This window comes from Puma concolor, chromosome A3 (genome assembly GCF_028749965.1).
Source record: "Puma concolor isolate L17-30 chromosome A3, mPumCon1.1.hap2, whole genome shotgun sequence".
NCBI lineage: Eukaryota > Metazoa > Chordata > Mammalia > Carnivora > Felidae > Puma > Puma concolor.
The window spans coordinates 109209253-109228266 of NC_141669.1; the positions used below are offsets into that span (position 1 = coordinate 109209253).

Sequence of the window (19014 nt, forward strand, 5' to 3'; positions counted from 1 at the left end):
AGTTGGACACTTAACTGACTGAGCCACCCAGGCGCCCTTAAGCATTTCTTAGTAACTTGTATCAAGATTCAATAACACAAAGGGTTACAATGGCAATATATGAAACTGTAGTTGTATTATTTTCCATAATACAAGCTTGGCTCTGGATGGTTTCTTAGGTTTGGGTCCCCCAGAAGCAAACCCTAAGGTAGGAAGTTGAGGACAAGTAGTTTATTTGGGAGATGATTCCAGGAAACACCAGTTGAGGTTACCAGTAGGAAAGTGGGACAAGGAGATAAAGGCAGCCTATAAAGCTATATTACCAAGCAGGTTGCTGCTGTGGCACTTGGGGCTCTATCCCTTGGGAGACACCATTTGTGAGGAATGAAATGACAGGTAAAAGAAGAGGACATTTTCCACCTGTCTTGCTGTAGCTAGCTGCAGGGTCAGTGGTAGCAGCCAACATTTCCTGCATCATGCCATATGTCAGGCACTATTCTCAGTGTCTTGCTTACTCATATCATCCTCATAACAACCCAGTGAGGCAGGTATCCTTATTTTGCTGATGAACTTGAGGTCCAGAGAGGGGAAAACAACTTGTCCAAAGTCATACCTTTACTTAGTAACAGAGTCAGAACCCTGTCTTCTTACAGAGTAGAAATCAGACAGGCCCTGAGGGTCCAGGGATCTGTCTGGACCGGCCCAGATGTTCTGATTTTCAGTCCAGAGTGCTTCCCATGATCCAGGCTCTCTTTGGCCCTGAAAAGTGACCCTTGGCTTGCTATTCCCAGAGCTTTCCAGATAATAAGATTTAAAAAGTAATGTCTTATGATCATTTTTGAAACAGCTTCTTCAAGTCTACTTAAACTTTCTTTATCTTGGGGGAACAGATGTCTTTTCTTGAGCTCTTTCACTTTATATCCTGGACATTCTTTTACTTAAAGTTTTGCTTTTTTTTTTTTTCTTTTTCCTATTCTGCACCCAGAGACAAACAAATCCTAGTGCTATCCTCTCAAATTTATTTTTATTTATTTAATTTATTTTCTTTTAATTTACATCCAAGTTACTTATGCAACAATGATTTCAGGAGTAGATTCGTATTAAGGAATGCCCCTTACCCATTTAGCCCATCCCCCTCCCACAACCCCTCCAGTAACCCTCTGTTTGTTCTCCATATTTAAGAGTCTCTTACTGGAAGGGGCGCCTGGGTGGCTCAGTCGGTTGAGCATCCAACTTCGACTCAGGTCATGATCTCACAGTTTGTGGGTTTGAGCCCTGTGTTGGGCTCTGTGCTAACAGCTCAGAGCCTGGAGCCCGCTTTGGATTCTATGTCTCCCTCTCTCTCTCTGCCCATCCCCCACTCATGCTCTGTCTCTGTCTGTCTCAAAAATAAATAAACATTAAAAAAATTTTTTAAAAAGAAAAAAAAAGAGTCTCATGTTTTGTCCCCTTCCCTATTTTTATAGTATTTTTGCTTCCCTTCCCTTATGTTCATCTGTTTTATATCTTAAAGTCCTCATGTGAGTAAAGTCCTATGATATTTGTCTTTTTCTGACTAATTTCACTTAGCATAATACCCTCTAGTTCCATCCACATAGTCAATTTACTTTAAAGAATGGATTCGAAAATCACACTCCACCCTGAGATGCCCAAAGGAAGCTAAGAACATGAAGCTTTGGTCTCAGATGAATCTTTTATTGTTTCAAACCCAGACAAACATATTTTTTCAAAGATGATAGCACAATCATTGTCACAAGCATGTTAATATGTCTATTTTGCAAGAAAGGATACGCTACAAGTCATGCTATTCATATTTTCAATAGCATTCTGGCAAAAATTAAAGCATTTCCAAATTGTGTCAAACATTTAATGAATAGTGAATTCTACTTTCTGCTCTTGGGTAAATAAATGGTGTCTTTCAGTGAAGTGGGTGGAAAATAGATAATGTGAGAGTTGCTTCTTTAAAACTGCCCTTTGCTCCAACAACCATCAGCCTCTTTGGTTGCCACTGAACTTCTCAGCTATTTTCTGTAGTTCCAAATCCATTGCAGCCAAGTTTTCAAGTTCTTTTTCCTAGAAAATACAGAAGGGTGGAGGCATGAGGTCTCAGATCAATTAGTTTTATTGTAGTTTGAAGGAGTATGAACAGAAAGGGGAATATTTGATATGTTAGAAGTCATATGAGACACCCTACCATCAGTGGTGCTCAAAGTGTGGTCCCCTCACCAGAAGCATCAGCATCTCCAAGGAACTTGTCAGAAATTCAGATTCTCGGGCCTCACCCAAGGACCTACTCAATCAGAAACCCTGAAGGCTAGGAATCTCTTGAGATTCTTATGCACGTTCAAGTTTGAGAAACACCAACCAACATAATATTAGGAAAAAATCATTATTCAGGCTGGTACAGTTCTGATAATATTAACTCTCCAAGATGTAAACTAATTGTTATAGTCCAGTAGCTGATAACAAAATGGGGTGATATCTTTAGCTGATAGACTAAAATGGGGTGCCTGGGTGACTGGGTTAAGCGACTGACTTCAGCTCAGGTCATGATCTCATGGCTCGTGGGTTCAAGCCCCGCTCTCAGGCTCTGTGCTGACAGCTCAGAGTCTGGATGGAGCCTGCTTCACATTCTGTGTTTCCCTCTCTCTCTGCCCCTCCCCCACTCATGCTCTTTCTCTGTCTCTCAAAAATAAACGTTTAAAAAATTAAAAATTAAGATAGACTAAAGCAATTAATTTCTATATCATCTGTTCTTTCTTCCCCTGGGAAATAGTGGTGAAAAGTTAAATGACTAAGAAGACACCAAAATAGTGGTTGTCAACCTTGACTGAACAATGACTGGGAGCTTTGAAAAATCCTCATGCCCACGTAGTACCCAGTACCAGATACACAGAATCCCTGGAGGTGGGTCCAAACATCAGTAATTACTCAAGCCTTGCAGGTGATTCCAATGTGCAGCAAAGGTTGAGAAGCACTGCAGTAGGGTGAGTGCACAGGGATATGGACAATGGACTCAAACCCAGAGGTTATCTCCACTCTCTTATGGGGGTAGAGTCTCATGGTAATTGATTCCCACCAATTTCTCCACATTAATATCAGATAGTCTTGAACATATCAACATTAGCCATCTTAAATTAATTTTAAGCAAAAGCCCCACACTGTACCTCTTCCTCTGTCAGAACTCCCTGGCCGGCCCTGTCCTTTTCATTTTCTGCTGCATGGCGTGGGCTCATCTGCTCCTCAGAGTCATAAAAGTCTGGAAATTCAGCTGACTTCTTCCTGTAGTGAAGGAGCTGGTCCAGTTCAGCCACTCTGTCATACTGCCTTTTCAGATCCAGTTTGGGGGGGAGATTTCTCTTCTCATAGCCCCAATTCACGTCCTCTTCGAAGGGCTTTTTCTCCCACAAGTCATAGTTGTATTCTGGGAAGAAGTTCTTCTCATTCAAGGTCAGCCCATTTTCTTCTTCACCCTCAAGAAAATTATCATCCATGTTGTCTTTTCTCTCAAAATGGCTGCTCCTCCACTGAGGAGGGTCATAGTATGTGTTGAGCAGCTCCCCTAATCTCTTCATCTTGTCAGTGGTGTGAAGGGGAGTATATTGTTTGCCTTGAAGCCTAGCTTCTTCCCTGCTCTCTTTAGCATCTTCCAGGTCCTCCTGCTGCTGCCACTTCCCTTGGGCTCCTTCTTCACCATAGTTGAGATAATTTCTGTCCTGCTCTTTCCACTCGCCTTGTGGATGCCTCCTTGCCTTGTCCATCTGGCTTTCTTGAACACGGTAGTGCCCTTCACCCAAGAAACGTTTTTCTTGTTTATTGTCTGGAATGGAATATGCACCTGGTTCCCCTCCTCTGGTTCTATAGTGGTGTCCCCCTTCTCGGACCCTCTCTTCCTCACTTTCTTCATTATATCCATGTGCCATCTTGTCAAGCTCTGAGCTGGGGCCATTTCTCTTGTCCTCCTCCTGGCTCTCCTCACTGGGAGGTCTTGGAGCCCTGTAGTCCTCACTTCCTCTGCTGCCATATTGTCCCTGCTCCAGGTCCTCAGGAGCCTGGACAGCTGGGTAACTCTTCACTTCTTCCCCATATTCAGGTTCTTCTTCCTCTGAAGCCCTGTAGTGGGCTGGATGATGGTCCCTCCTTTCCCCTACAGTGGACATGCCCACGTTTGACTCCGATTCCTCACGAAAGTGTCCCCTCTCATCGGAGGAAGGTTTTCCTTCTTGAGAGGACCTGTCAGGCCTGGTCCTCCCATGGTGGTGTCTTGGCTTCCAGCGTCGTTTGTCCACCTCAGGGCCAGCATCTTCCTGACTTTCCTCAGATTCTTCCTGGCTCCCAACTTGGTTTTTAGACTCTTGAAGGTGTTTCTCCTGGCTTCTTGTGTCCTCACGACTCTCCTGGCTACTCCTCTCTCGACTGTGTGTCATCTCCTCAGGCGGCCCAGCAGAGTGTATACCATATCTGGCAACTAAGTCCTCTTTTTTCTTAGCAGTAGCCTGGTTTCTTTTGTTGAGAAAGGCATTTTGTGTCTCTTCTGGCTCTTCCAGGTTTTTCTCTTCACTGCCATCTTTCCCATGCTCCCTTTTCTGGTATTTCTCTCCCTCCTCTTCCTTCCTGTCCTCTTCCTCGGTTTTCTCAGAATGGTGTGTCTTTGCTTCTTTGGAGACTTGACTGTTAGAGGGGTAGAGGCCTCCTTGGGGTTCACCTGCTTCTTCTCGGCTATGCCCACCTCCCGCTGTGTCTGCCATTGTCAGGCCTTGGGTATCCTCCCCTGGGGCTCTTGTTTCCTCCCTACCAGAAGGCCTGTGGGCTTCTGAGGCATCAGCTGGGTTTCTTAACAACCTTACTTCAAATCGTGTGTTTTCATTTTCATTTTTCTCTTCATCTTTGACCTCTTTTCTACCTATCATGAAAATAAAAAAGCATAAGCATAACTTCAGAATTGCTTGTGGTTCAACAAGCACCAGCCTCAGTGATCACTGCAAAACGTAAGGACCTGAAAAATCACTTGAGTAATTGTTTGAAGTTTATTTTTGAGAGAGATAGAGTGAGTGGGGGAGGGGCAGAGAGAGCAGGAGAGAGAGAATCTCACTGTCAGAGTGGATCCCTGATGTGGGGCCCGAACCCACCAACCTCGAGATCATGACCTGAGCCAAAACCAAGCGTTGAATGCTCAACCGACTGAACCATTCAGGCACCCCACTTGGGTAATTTTTTAAGTTAATGAAAAATATACTGAGATTACTGTTGAAAGCAAACAGTATGAAAGCTCCTTGGCTGTGTTAAATCTAATAATAAACGCTTTCTATTTTTACTTTTTTCATAGCACCCAACCAGCATTTCTCGGTACTATTAATGATAAAATGGAAATCCAAATAGAGATTTATGAAATGTTAGACTTTAGAGCCAGAAGAAACCTTTGAATTCATCTTGTTCAACCTCCTCTTTTTGCAGACAAAGACAGTGAAATTCAGAAAGGTGTATTTAGGGACCCTTCTTTCTATATTGGCTGTAAGTAAGATCTAAAAAATTAGCATTATGTAAATAGTTCTAACTAGAATCCAGCTAAATGAAGTTAAATAGCCAAAGGGAAACATCAGGATTCAAAGGAGGATGTAAAATTTTAAATTATTAGTTTATCAGCCTTTTTTTTATTCAATCAACTGTGTAGACCCAAGGTAGCAGTAAGTGACAATATAACTTACTAACTGGTGACAAGAAGTGGGTATATTTCTTCCCTTAGAAAACTGTACAGCAGTAGAAAGAACCATTTCTTCCATCACTTGGGTCCTATCTGCCCAACATATTCTCAGATGTTCAAGATGAAAATCAGTATACTGAGTTATCTTTGTGTTTCATTAGTCAACAGTAGATGGTATAACTGGTATTTCAATTGAATGTGTTCTATCTTTTCCAGATGTCAGTAGCTCTTTTACTAAATCCTCCTTAATTCAGGGGAGTCCCATGAGAGGAGATATGCAGCTAACGCTGTCTGAATGATAGCTGGAAGGCCTTGAATTTCAACTTGTCACCGAGTTCAGACAGAACTCCTGAAGCCCACGCCTCTCATAACTCTGGGGCTACATCTGCACTGTCCCACTGTGCTATCAGCCTTTGGTGGCTACTCAGTATTTGAAATGCGGCTGATCCAAACTGAGATGAGCTATAAGTGTAAGATGCCTACCAGATTTCTAAGATTTTGTATGAAAAAAAAAAAGCAAAACATCTCAATTTTTTATATTGATTATATATTGAAATAATACTTGGGATGTATTGGATAATATATATTATAAATACATTAGGTGTGGGGGCACCTGACTGGCTCGGTTGGAAGAGCATGCAACTCTTGATCTCGGGGTCATGAGTTTGAGCCCCATGTTAGACATAGAGATTACTTAAAAAAAAACTTTAATAAAATAAATAAATCTATTGGTTGTATAAGAATTATATATTGAATAAAATGTATCAGATAAAAATAAAATATATTATGAATATTAATTTCACCTGTCTCTTTTTACTTTTTTAATGTGGCCACTAAGAAATTTGAAATTATATTTGTGGTTCACATTATATTTCTATAAAACAGTACTGATGAGTCATTTTGAACTCACGTTTGCAAAATTGGGTCTTTGTAAAAATGTCGAAAAAATAGCAGATGGTCTGTACCTCTCTGCTTAAAGCCCAGCCTGGCATGATAACATTCTCATGTTTTATGAATCAACTGAAATGTCTCTGACCTTTCACACCCAGACACCTAAGAGCTGGTGCCTTTCCAGTGATTTGTCTTTTAAGAACCAGTGCAACATTGAGGCAGGTGAGGTTGTCCAAGTAGGCATAGGTAAGCAAGGAGGCTTTGGGCAGAGACTGACATCATTCTGAGAGTCAGATGACATAACCCTGATCAGACAGGATCTCAGCTTTCCAGGGCAGGGGCTGTGTCACCCCTTTCCTACTGCCTACTGGTCAGGAACAGAAGTATTTTTCTTTTTCCCCAGTTATATGTGTGCTCCCTGTAGCAGTTTGTGACTGAGGCTTAGCACTTCCTCCTAAATTTAGCTTTAAGTCCCCACAGGTGAGATCAGAGTACTGTGATTAGCAGCACATAGTCACTGTCAATCTGTAAAACCAAGGTGTGAAGCCCGTCCTTACTTTCAAGTAAAAATGGGGGAAATGTACCTTCCATCCCTAACTTTCATGTTGCAAGGATAACCAGATTAACCTGGACAAAGAGATTCTCGTACCTATTAAGAAATGGACTATGTATTCCCCGAGGTCTCTTCAAGCCACAAACAGTGATTCTCTTCCACTCTCCCAGTGCTCATTTACTCAGTAAGCATATGCTTGCTCCACAGACATGCTGAAGAGAGTGGGGAGTGGAGATGGAGATGAGCTACAGGTGGGAGGGAGAATTCATCCATCCAGCTGGCCAAAATCTCTACCGGTCTTCTGAGCAGCTTAAGACATATCAGCAAGAGAGAAAACTAGAATCGGGCAGAAGCCACAAACTAGTAACCCAGAGGTGAGTTCTTTTTGGCCTAAATAGCATTTTTAGCAATTTCAAATTCAGAGGCAATACTCAAATACCAGGAGATATTGCTTACAAATCCAAATTTTCACTTCTCTTGAAAAATCCCAAATCTGATAATAAAGTCTATATTTCTCGGTTGGAGCAGAAAAATATCTCCCCCTGTACCCTCACCCCCTCCAGAAGGGACATGTATCTTCCAGTCTGTGAGTTACTTTCTATTCTGCCTTATTCCTTATGCTATCTGTCTGGCCCTGGCTGATGTCTGAGTCTGCAACCCAGAGGAGCTCTTAAACCCTTGTGTAGTTCTTGGGTGCAGTGTCACCAGGGTCCTGTTAGACATGAGTCATTAGATTTTAACCAGTTTCCCTGAGGCTGTCTCAAAGACATCAAAAGACCCCAGGGCACAGTCAGTGATAAGGGGAGGCTAGAATTGCCATGGCCACAAAGTAAGGGCTGAGCCGGCAAGCAGAATCCGACATTCAACAGCTCTTCCTAACCAATCACAGTTCTTTGATGACCTAGTATGGCAAACCCCACACTTTTGCATCCATCTGGTAAACAAAACAAAGAGAAGGGAGATAGTGAGATGGGTCTGCCCAGAGGAGCTGCCTTTTGTCCCTGCCTGAAGATCCATTCTGTTTGTACACATTCCCTGTAATGGCTGGAAAAGAAAGTTGGGGAGAAATTCAGAAAGAGATGTCTAGGCTGGGATTGGTAGGGAAGCTTCCTCCCATTGTTCATGGGGCCCTTGCAGACTCAGGTCCCCACATCTACTATAATTACCCTGAAGCCTCCAATGGTGGATTGAGTCCTGCTAGGTTACTCTTTTGGTCAATTGCCAATACTGGTTTTTACCATTTTATGTATGAGGGCTCATGTGCAGCAATAGCAAGAGTATTCTCCTGCAACAAGAGATTTTGGAGGTGACAAGAAAAAAAAAAAGATCACCATTCCCAGCCTCACTAAAAATTTAAAAGCAGAGAAGGTGTTGAAGAGAACAGTGATTTTTGGATTTGTTTGCATCATTTTGACTTCATGTATAAAGGAGGCAGCATAGGGGCGCCTGGGTGGCTCAGTTGGTTAAGCATCCAACTTCAGCTCAGGTCATGATCTCTCAGTTCATGAGTTCAAGCTCCACATCAGATTCTGTGCTGAGAGCTCAGAGCCTGGAGTCTGCTTCAGATTCTGTGTCTCCCTCTCTCTCTCTCTCTCTCTCTCTGCCCGCCCTACTCATTCTCTCTCTCTCTCTCTCTCAAAAATAAATAAATGTTAAAAAAAATTTAAAAGAGACAGCATAGTTTTGAAAAATTGATCTTTTAATGTCAATGCCCAATGGATACTGCTTGCATTACTGTTCAGATTTTGTCTTCGACAGAAGTTGATTTGTATAGAGAATACATCCCACTCTAGATTCAGAAGGTCATTGCTCTGACTCACTGAATGCTCTGCTTTTACCCTCCCCTTTTTAGTTCTCAGGCCTAACCTCTACCATTTGGTAGTACCTCCCATTCTAATCAGCTGTAAATGAAAATGGCTTAAACAATCTGTCGTGTAAAGAGGGCAGAAGTTTCCAAGTCGCCCTTCAAGCTTCTAACTTCTCACTGTCAGAAGAGCAGAAGGCAGGGAGAAGAATAATTAAGATCTACTTCTATCTTTTTGTCTTCCAACACTCCCAGAACACTTAACCCCTACTACCTAATAACAAAAAAGCACTCCCCACACCTCCCTCCACCCAAGTAAAAGCCTGTTCTAAAAATCCAAACTCTGGAACCAAGGAATTTAAGAACTGATAGACATCTCAAAGACTATCATTGAGTTCAACTCCCTTATTTTACTTTGAGAAAATAAGCCCAGAAAGGCAAGAGGTCTTTCCCCATGGTCACACAGCTATTAAGTGGCAGATTGGGACTAGAAGCCATATCTTCTATCTCCTCAGATACTAGTCTAGTCTGTACTCTTTCCATTGCATTACCCACTCCCCTAATTCTCCCCTCATTTGGAGGTAAAGTGGAAGCTGAAGTGGAGCAAGCAGGAGGAAGGATCACCTGAGGGACAAAGATCTCCAGCAGTGTAGGACACTTACTCTTTTTCAGGACTTGGCGACACTCAGGGGTGATGGGTGGAGCATTGGACTTTGACAGAGCATTTGAGAGGACCTCGATGATGCAGCGAGTCACCTGGAGGGAAACCCAAAAGCAGGTTGGCAAAAGCTGGTGTCACTGGGATGATGGCCTAACCCAAACCAGAGCTGCTGTAGAGAGAGGGTCGGCTCTGTGGCCTATAGTGGTGTGGGATCCTTGGGGGCAGAAATGTAGATTTACAGGACCATCATGAAACATCCCAGGCTTTTCCACAGAACACTGCACAATGGAACTGGGTCAAGATTACACAAGAGAAGAGAACTACCTCCCCCCCCCCCCCCACCATTTCTTGCAGATCCAAAGGAAAATAGTGATGACAGCTATCCTCAAGAGCACTAAAGACACTGGGAAGGAAGTGAGATCCCAAGGCAGGAGGGACATCCTTTGCCCCCATTCCCTTAGGGATGAAAACCTGGCTTTGTAACACTATTTTGTAGGGTTTTTATTCTTGTTGTTTCTTTTGTTTGTTTGTTTGTTTGGTATGATAAGGAGTGGGAGAATCTAGAGTCTAGATGAAAGTCTACATTCGAGACTTCCATTTCAACTTACCATTTCTTCATTGTGGTTCCTGTTATCCACTGGCATAGAACTGACTGCTTTGAAGGAGAAAAAGAAAAGGGAAATGACTTGAGCTGATTTTTGGAAGCTGTGTGACCCCAAACTCACAAAGTCACTCCCACTCCCTGCACATTACTTGGAAAGAGGGGCAGAGTCACAGCTGAGCAGAGTGGAGATAGCTGGGTAAGATTGGTCCAGGAGCCATAATTGCCCCAGTTGCTCATGTACACACACACACACACACACACACACACACACACACACACACACACACACCTGTTTTCCCTAGCAATGTCTTAAACATGATTTAGAAATGAATACTATCTTATATGCAGTATAAATCAAATCCAGACCACAAAGAGAGCTTCTGAGATACTGGCAATGTTCTGTTTCTTGATTGCGGTACTGATTACGCAGATGTGCTCAATGAGAGAAAAATTCATTAATCCATATACTTATGATCTGTGCAGTTTTCTAATTGGATATTGTACTTCAATAAAAAATTGAAAACCTACTTTAAATGAAACCAGGGTACCCTCCTCAACCCTTATGCCTACCCAAAATGGGTAAAGATTTGTGATTCCCTCTACCTATTGCTGTCTTATGCCTACCCAAAATGGGTAAAGATTTGTGATTCCCTCTACCTATTGCTGTCCCCACCAAAATATCCTCCCCACAACTCATTTCATTTTTGAAGTCATGGTTGTGATTATTTTACATAACTAATTACCTTGTTTTTACCCCCAGTCCTTTTTCTGAAAAAGCTTACTTACGCATGTGTATCAGTGTTGTGTTTCCCTTTCCCCATGTTGGCTGTAAACAGCAGGGGAGGGATCTGATTCTAGGTAATAATATCATATATGAAATAGGTGTTTAACAACTGGCTTATCAGAATATTTTTAAACAGTAAATCTTAATTTATTTAAATTAAATTTCATAAGATTTTGCTTGTTTTGAACCAGCGATTAAAGTGTCTTTGTCTTCTTAGGAAATGCTTCAAGTGCTTTTAATTTTCCAATGCCATTTTTTTTTCTTTCAAAGCTGCTTTGATTCTTTTATCTTTCACTTTGACTCTGTCTGTCTAAGCCCTTTCCATTGGAGAAGCTCAAAGCATTTACATGTAGGCCCATCTCCACAGTTCTCCTGACACTCCCTGGAGTGGACAGCTGCCATTATGGCCGAAGAAGCTCGGTGCACAAAATTCTTCTAGGTCCCTGAGACAAGAAAAGAGCTAGCTGAAGGAAGAGCAAAACTCAGACATCAGAGATGAAAGCTACTCAAATGCAATTTATTTTTAACCAGCAATCTGACCTCTCCTCCCCAAATGTTTACTCTCCAAGTCTCTTTAACTACCTGTCTCTAATCAGTTACACATCATCCCAGGCTCAACCTAGGAATAAAACCTATTTCATGTACTTACCTTACTTAATTTTCCTTTTTAAAGCATGACTTGGGATATACTTCAATTGTTTCAAGAAGTCCAAAGCTATCCAGCATATTAAAACCATTTGTAAAATGTTTGAGAAGTGCCTAACAAGGTAAAAAGACCCCACTATCTTTCTAAAACATAGTTCAGACAAGATCCAGATGTCCTACCTTTGGCACCCAGGGCCAAATATACTGGCTAGATCATTATTTTATCCCCCAAATGGTTGTTATTGGGAAACATTTTCACTTTGGCATTTATTCTTTGCACCCGAATCTGTAAAATTCTCTAGAAAGAAATGACTGAGAGAATTACTCCTCTAATAAACTAGAAGGTACCTTTTTAAAATCTAGCATTACTAAACCTTCTTTGGTAATGCAGTTTCTTGCTAATAACTTTTCTTTTTTTCTCCATATATGTAAAATAGGTGCTTTTATTAACTACTGGCATTGCCAAAGTATTAGCAGTTATCATATTTGGGAGGAGATAAATATTTTTCTTTTATCACTCTAAACAATTTTTGGTATATGTGCTGCTGAAGCGAGCACTCACTCAAAAATTTATAGCTCATGTTTGTTATTGCAAACAGTCCTATTTCTCTGATTGAGGCTCTTCGGATTTATTTTTGATGGAAAGGAACTAAGGTCTCCTTATAAAAGTGCATTACGCACCTTGATGAAACACCTAAGTTCCACTGTATTTTTTCCAATGGAATCTGTAACAGCAAAGTGATAGTTAAAGACACATTGATTCCCCTAAAGCAGTTTAACTTATTTTTGTATAAAGATTCAAGAGGCACCAAAGAAAACTCAATAATTATGATAAAGGTGAAGTAATCAGATGATAGAAAATCTTCAAATAATATTGTATGATATACCCGAGAATAACTTGAAACGTATGATATTTCATAAGACTATCAAACTAAGGTTTGATTCCAGAATAAAAATACAGCTAAAATTTTTAAAAGTTAAGCAACTTCATCTGAATGAAGAAACCATTTTACCCAGTATAATATAGATATCACGTAGTAACTTCACTTATATTAATTTTTAGAGTGCACATGTAGCTACTATGGAAAGGTATGGATCTCCCTTCAGAAGCTCTTAAGGAGAGGAAATGAACCTAATGGTTTCCTGAGGTTTTCTTCATCCCTATGATTTTGCTAAATAACAAACTTTGCTTGAAAGCTACCATGTTTCATTTCCAGGCATTTGTGGATGGCAGGAATGGGCACAGGGGTTTCTTTCTAGGGTAATGAAAAACTTCCGACATTTGATAGTGATTACACAATGTTGGAATATACTCAATTCTGCCCTTCAAAGATGTGGGTTTTATGGCATGTGAATTATAGCTCAATAATTTTTTTAAAGAATGTGATGTCTCCATTTTAGCTGATATTAAAATATGAACCCATCTTAAAATATTCTCTTGCATAGGAGAGCTCTAAGTGTTTTACCATTATAATAAAACAAATCTCTGTTTTGTTGTCTCTAGCACAATGTATATAGCATAGCAATAGCATTTTAAGCAATTTGTTTCGGAAAATATTTAAATTAAGAACATTTATAGGTAATTTATAAGAGTGACAAGAATGTTAGAAAATTTGAAATGCTTGTAGCTTGAAGTAAAATAAATTACCACTGGCTTTCATTTTATGTCTTTACATTTGGTATCCAACAATTGCTGTCAATGAAAGCTTTATATTCATAGATGGCAATACTTCAATTCCAGGTAGGAATCTCAATCTCAGATAAAGAACAATATCCTATGGGGTCATTAAAATAGCCACAGAAAACCTCCTGTTTAATCTGGTGGTGCATATTTACCTCCCAATATTCTCAATACTCATAGAAATTTTACTTCAATACACATGAATACACACACACACACACACACACACACACACACCCCACACACATTTTTTCCAATCTCCAGAGATCATTTATTCAAGATTCAAAGTAGTTTGAAAGATTAATCCTGCAGTCTTCCACACATAAAGAGACACTGTCAGATATCTACTACTTTAAGTTTCATCCTCCCAAATTGACTAAAATGATTTTTTTAACTTCTCCAAGGATATTTTGTGGTTATTTTATACTTGTTATTTTCCTGCAGTACAAAAGACAAAATATCTACTGCACTTTCCATTCATAACTTAAAAATGGATTAATTTGGGTATGAAATTACCTCTTCCCAGAAATGGAACTATAAAATAAAAAAAAATTGCATTAAGTTTGTACATAACATATACATGAACACACACATATAGATGAACATGTTAATTAAACGATATAAGAATACATACAAGACTTTCATCTCATCATGTTTAAATAATAATAATAAAGGAAATTACACAGGTGCCAACTAATATATAATACATGGACTCCTGTGTCTCTGTAGTCCTCTGGCTTTAAAAAAACAAAGAAATACTCCATTCCAGTTACATATTAAGGCTTTAACAGCGTCTAGACAGGTAGAGAGAGAGTGACATTTTAGGAGGTAGCACAAAATGTGGGGTTTCCGCGGAGACACTGCACGTTTTCTTTCTATCTACAGGAAAACTCAGATATGAAAAGACTGAGACTCTTCTGGTTGGGCTAAGAAGACCTCTGGCTTTTTCCAAGTCAGACGATGAAGCGGGGAGTTGAAGGAAAATACCCAGCCAAGAGAAGAAATTAAGAATGTCAACCAAGATGGAAAAACCTTCCACTCAACCAACCCTTCCTCTCCCCCAGTGTCTACAAGCCAAGACTCCCGGAGCGCCCGGGAGGACCAAGGCTAGCGCTGTCCGCGGTGCTGAACAGCCGGCCGAGCCCACTCACCGGCCACCACTGCCGCTGCCAGGAGGCCTAGCAACACGGCCGGCTGCATGGCCCCGCTCTCCCGAATCTGCGCGGAGAAGAGGATGGCGACTGGACCGGTGAGTGGGATGCGGGCGGAAGGCGAGATAAAGATGCTCCGGGAAAGCAGCTGTGCGTCCAGGTCCCCGCGGTGTGGCGCGGTTGGCGCAGGCCCCGCTCTTTTAAAGGGCAAGCCAGGGCCGCAGGGCCGGGAGGGGCGGGAATCCAGAAGGCTGCGCCCCCTCCGCTCAGCGCTGACGTCAGGAGGCGGCCCCGGGGCCCGCGGCGCAAGTGGGAGGAAATCTACGCCAGTCCAGTCTCCCGGGTGCTCTAGGTCTGGAGCGGGTGTGGGAGTGAGGCGGACGTCGGAATGAAAGTTTGAGGGGAGGCAGTGCAAATCTGACGCGAGGGGAGAGGCAGAGGTCCCGCATAGATTGCCCCAGCTTGTTCCTCATCTCGCTCCACGCCACCTTCAATGAGGCTGTGTATCGTGTGCAGTTTTGTTGAGAGTGTATCTAGGACTAAGTCTGGTTTGTGTCGCCACTACCCAGCGAAGTATCAATAAGACTCCTGCTAACTAGAGAGTACTAAACGGTGGGGGGACATGGAAGGAGCAATGATGGCTTTAAAAATAAAAGGTGCAGAGGGAGAATATGGAACCTGCTGTTCTTTAAAAATTTTAGTCTTAAATCTATCTACCCATTTTTCTATCTATCCGTATCTGTCTACCTTTCTGCCTACCTACCTATGTACTATTTGTGATTATCTCTCTCTCTGAACACATAACATACACACACAGTGAAAAAAATTTTAAGTCACATGGCACAAAAGAGTTTACTAGAAACATCTCCCTTCTACTTCTATTTCCCCGCATTCCTAATTAACCCCCTGCAGAGTCTACTCTACCTAACCACTTTCTGTTGTTTAGGCTTAATTTATTTTGGAGCATATATAGCTACATCTTCTTTCAGATGGCGGCACTATATTACATTGACTGTATTAACTGGAGTTTATTTAACCAGTTCCCTTTCTGATGGGCATTCATTTAGGTTATTACCCTTTGGCCTTTAATTACTCCTTTACAACAGAGCCCTAGTGTCAGGGGCAGGTCATGTAATAACCTGCTTGTAGAATCTAGTACATCTCATAAGCACTGTTCATCCTCTCTGGCTGTAAAATTGAAATAGGAAGGCATTCTGTTTTATGTGAGAGGAAGGTGAAAACATCTTCCAGGATATTTTTAATGTGACTTCTCTCAATCTAATGAGGAATCAGGAAAAAGAAGCAGGCATATGGGCACCAAAGAGAAACAGCTCAGAATCTTCTCTGATAACACAGGCTTTGAGGAATAGAGTGAACCATCATGTGGGGTCTTTTTTAGAGAAGGCAGATGTCTGCATGTACAACTAAAAGGAAGTTTCAGTGTCTTTTTCCTGAAAATCAATGAGGCTCAAATTCTTTATGCATGCACTACATCTTCCTGAAAAGGCTGGGAATGATTTCCCCAGGACCAAAGCTGCAGGATATTTAAGAGAATAGTCTTAAAAAGGATATTAGTGGAGCAGTTGGTAAAATTTGAATAAGATCTGTAGATTTCATGATAAATATTGTATCATTACAATACAATGCAGTGTTAATTTCCTGATCTTGAGAATTGTTCTTGTGATTATGTAAGAGAATGACTTTGTTTTTAGGAAAGGCATGTTGAAGTAGCTAGAGATAAAAGGGTGTCATATATACAACTTACACCCAAATGTTTTAGAAAAATATAGAGTTAGAGAAAGGAAAAGAAAGAAAGAATACTAAGGCAAGCAGGGCAACATTTGGGAAATTGGGGTGAAAGGTATATGGGAATTTTTAATACTATTTTTGCATTTTTCTGAAATCTGATATTATTTTCAAACAAACAGAAAAGAATATTCTTGGCACAAAAGAGTCTTATAAAACCTCTGTAAAGAAGTGGGTACAGAAAAAGAAGGTGTTGAGTAAAGGCCTTTCTTTGAGTGCTGATCTGGGGGAAATTCTTCTACTATTATTGAAATTATATAAGGGTTCCAACTGCTGTTAAAATGCACTGATTGCCAATAGTACTTAAACATTGCCACCTTCCAGGAGCATCTACATTCCAGTATTTCATCAATTTCCCTTTTATCTTGCTTTCTCATAAAGTACAGGGTTAAAAATATTAATGTCATCTTGTGGCTTCTCAGACAGGGCTTGGGCTGAGTTTATTACTCATCAAGAAAAGTCTTTTCATTATTGTGAATTGGCCCACAGCCAGTTCCTATATTCAGATTTACCTTTCTTTGTTCTCATTATTTGACAAACTTTTTATTATTTTGCCTTTCACATTTAGATCTCGATGTACTAAGAAAAAAAAACCATTTGGCAGGAGCGTTTCTAAGGAATTCTTTCAAAGCAGGATGACAGAGGAAAACATATTTTCCTTAGGTACCAGGGTTACAATAAACATGGAATGAGATAGGGGTACAGTCACACTTTTTACCGCTTTGCCACTTAATTGTTCTGAGAATTTTTTTACTGTCCATCCTTACCCACCTGCTGTTTAGTGTCACTGAACACACACACACACACACACACACACACACACACACAACAACAACAACAACAACAACCCTAGAGTTCATCATCTCATTGGTCTATTTGTTTATGCTTGGAGAAGTATCACACTTTCTCTATCACCACAGCTTTTTAAGAAGTCTTAATATCTGGTGGAAAAGGTCTTCCCACCCTGTTTTTCTTCAAGAGAGTATCTGTTATTCTTGGCCTTCTGCATTTTCATATAAATTTTAGAATCAGTTTTCTGTCAATTGCATGAGAAAAATCTGTTAGGATTTTGATAGGAATTGCATCAAATCTATGGATCAATTTGGGAGCAGCTGACATCTTTACCATATTGGGCAGACTTAGCTTTTTGATTACTGATAATGTTCTGGATATAATCTTATCTCAAGTAGTATAAATACTATTACCACAGGAAAAGAAAAGAACCCATGGGGAAGAGCATTTCTCAGGAATGCTCTCGAAGAAAAATAAGGGGGAAATATATATCTTTTAGGAACCAGTGTCTAGAATAAACCATGGTTTTATACATGGCTTCTGAAATAGGTTATCCATCAGGGTCCATCCAGTAAAAAGAAATGACTGGAAGGAATTTATTTTGTTTATTTTTTTAAAGAAAGAGAGAGAGAGAGAGAGAGAATATGTGCACAGGGTGGGCAGGGGAGGGAGGAAGAGAGAGAGAAAGAGAGAGTATCTTAAGCAGGCTCCATGCCCAATGTGGAACCCACGTGGGGCTCAATCTCACTACCCTGAGATTATGACCTAAGCGGAAATCAAGAGCCAGATACTTAACCAACTGAGCCACCCAGGTACCCCTAGAAGGAATTTAATAAAGGAAATAATACACAGGAATTTAAAAAGCTGAAATAGCAAATAGGGAAAGAAGAGGAAACCCAAAGATTGGTAAATACAGGCAGCTGCTACACCCCTCGGGAATGGAAGGATTAAAAAAGAATGTGTCCACATTGGAGCCCAGAAACATGAATCACTTGGTAAGAATGGAAAGTTCTACAGGCTAGGAAGGCAGAATTTGAGCCATGGAGGAAGGGTTGTCTGGTAAGAACTAGACCCACAGAAGAGAAGCAGCCTCTGCTACCCATGCATCCCCCTCTTCCAGTAGAGAGAAAGGGGGAGAACTATTTTGGCTTCTCTTTTCTTTCAGTGTATATGCCTCTTAGTGGCTGAACATACCTGGGTATGACTGACAGGGAAGCCTGAGCAACATAATTTTCAAGGAACAGTCCCTCTAGTGATACAGAACAGAGCATGGAATCAGAAAGCAGACAGACAAATGAATGGCATATAGGTCAAAACCACCTATAAATTCAGTGACTGTACTGCTGAATTTATGTTTTCCCTCAAAACTCATCAATTAATTTCATTTGTGCATATATATGCTTACTACATGTCAAGCCCTGTGGTACATGCATATTACTTCGGCTATAACAAATTATGTGGTCAATCCCAACATTAATGGCAAAAGGAGATATATTCCATCCGCTCTAGCAGAGTTCACCAGGCAGTCAGGGAGAAAAGGTGGGAGAGGTGCAGGGTAGACTCCAGGACTGCGGAGGAGGGTGAGAGAGCATGACATGCCAGGAAAATGGCACTACCATGGAGACTGCTGCCTTGCAAATGTACCTCTCTAGAATTCTGAGATTTCCCCCAGACTCCCAGATCCCTCCGAGGTATGTGTTCCACACAGGCCCTGAGAGTTTCCTGGTGGGACTCAGCTTTAGTTACCCACAGTGGAAACTTTCTTGATAGCAAGCTCTTTACAGCTCTCTTTCCTTCCCTGTTTTGCTTCTTGTCACTGTTTCCCGGAATTATCTCCAAAATAAATTATTTCCAGTCATATTTTTGTTTCAGGGTCAACTTTTGGAGGAAATTGAATGACGACGCATATATTCACAAACCCATTGCAGGCTGTTTAATAGAATTTTTCTTAGTATGTCCAAC

The 19014-nt window shown here is 41.0% G+C and overlaps 1 protein-coding gene across 3 annotated transcripts in view; it reads right to left on the minus strand.

Annotated features, from left to right (window-relative positions):
* Positions 1–1653: 1653 nt before the first annotated feature.
* Positions 1654–19014, minus strand: part of CHGB (chromogranin B) — a 32063-nt gene continuing 14702 nt past the window's right edge. Inside the window, exons 1-5 of one of the 3 annotated variants that reach the window (XM_086701732.1) lie at positions 14455–14563; positions 10198–10241; positions 9591–9684; positions 3147–4882; positions 1654–2052 (exon numbers count right to left, since the gene is read on the minus strand). In XM_086701732.1, the coding sequence (XP_086557858.1) occupies positions 1969–2052; positions 3147–4882; positions 9591–9684; positions 10198–10241; positions 14455–14503 (2007 nt within the window). In that variant the 5' untranslated portion in view covers positions 14504–14563 and the 3' untranslated portion in view covers positions 1654–1968. Of the gene's footprint in view, positions 2053–3146; positions 4883–9590; positions 9685–10197; positions 10245–14454; positions 14564–19014 lie in introns of those variants that run through there. The other 2 variants (XM_086701731.1, XM_086701734.1) reach the window with 2 other exon arrangements.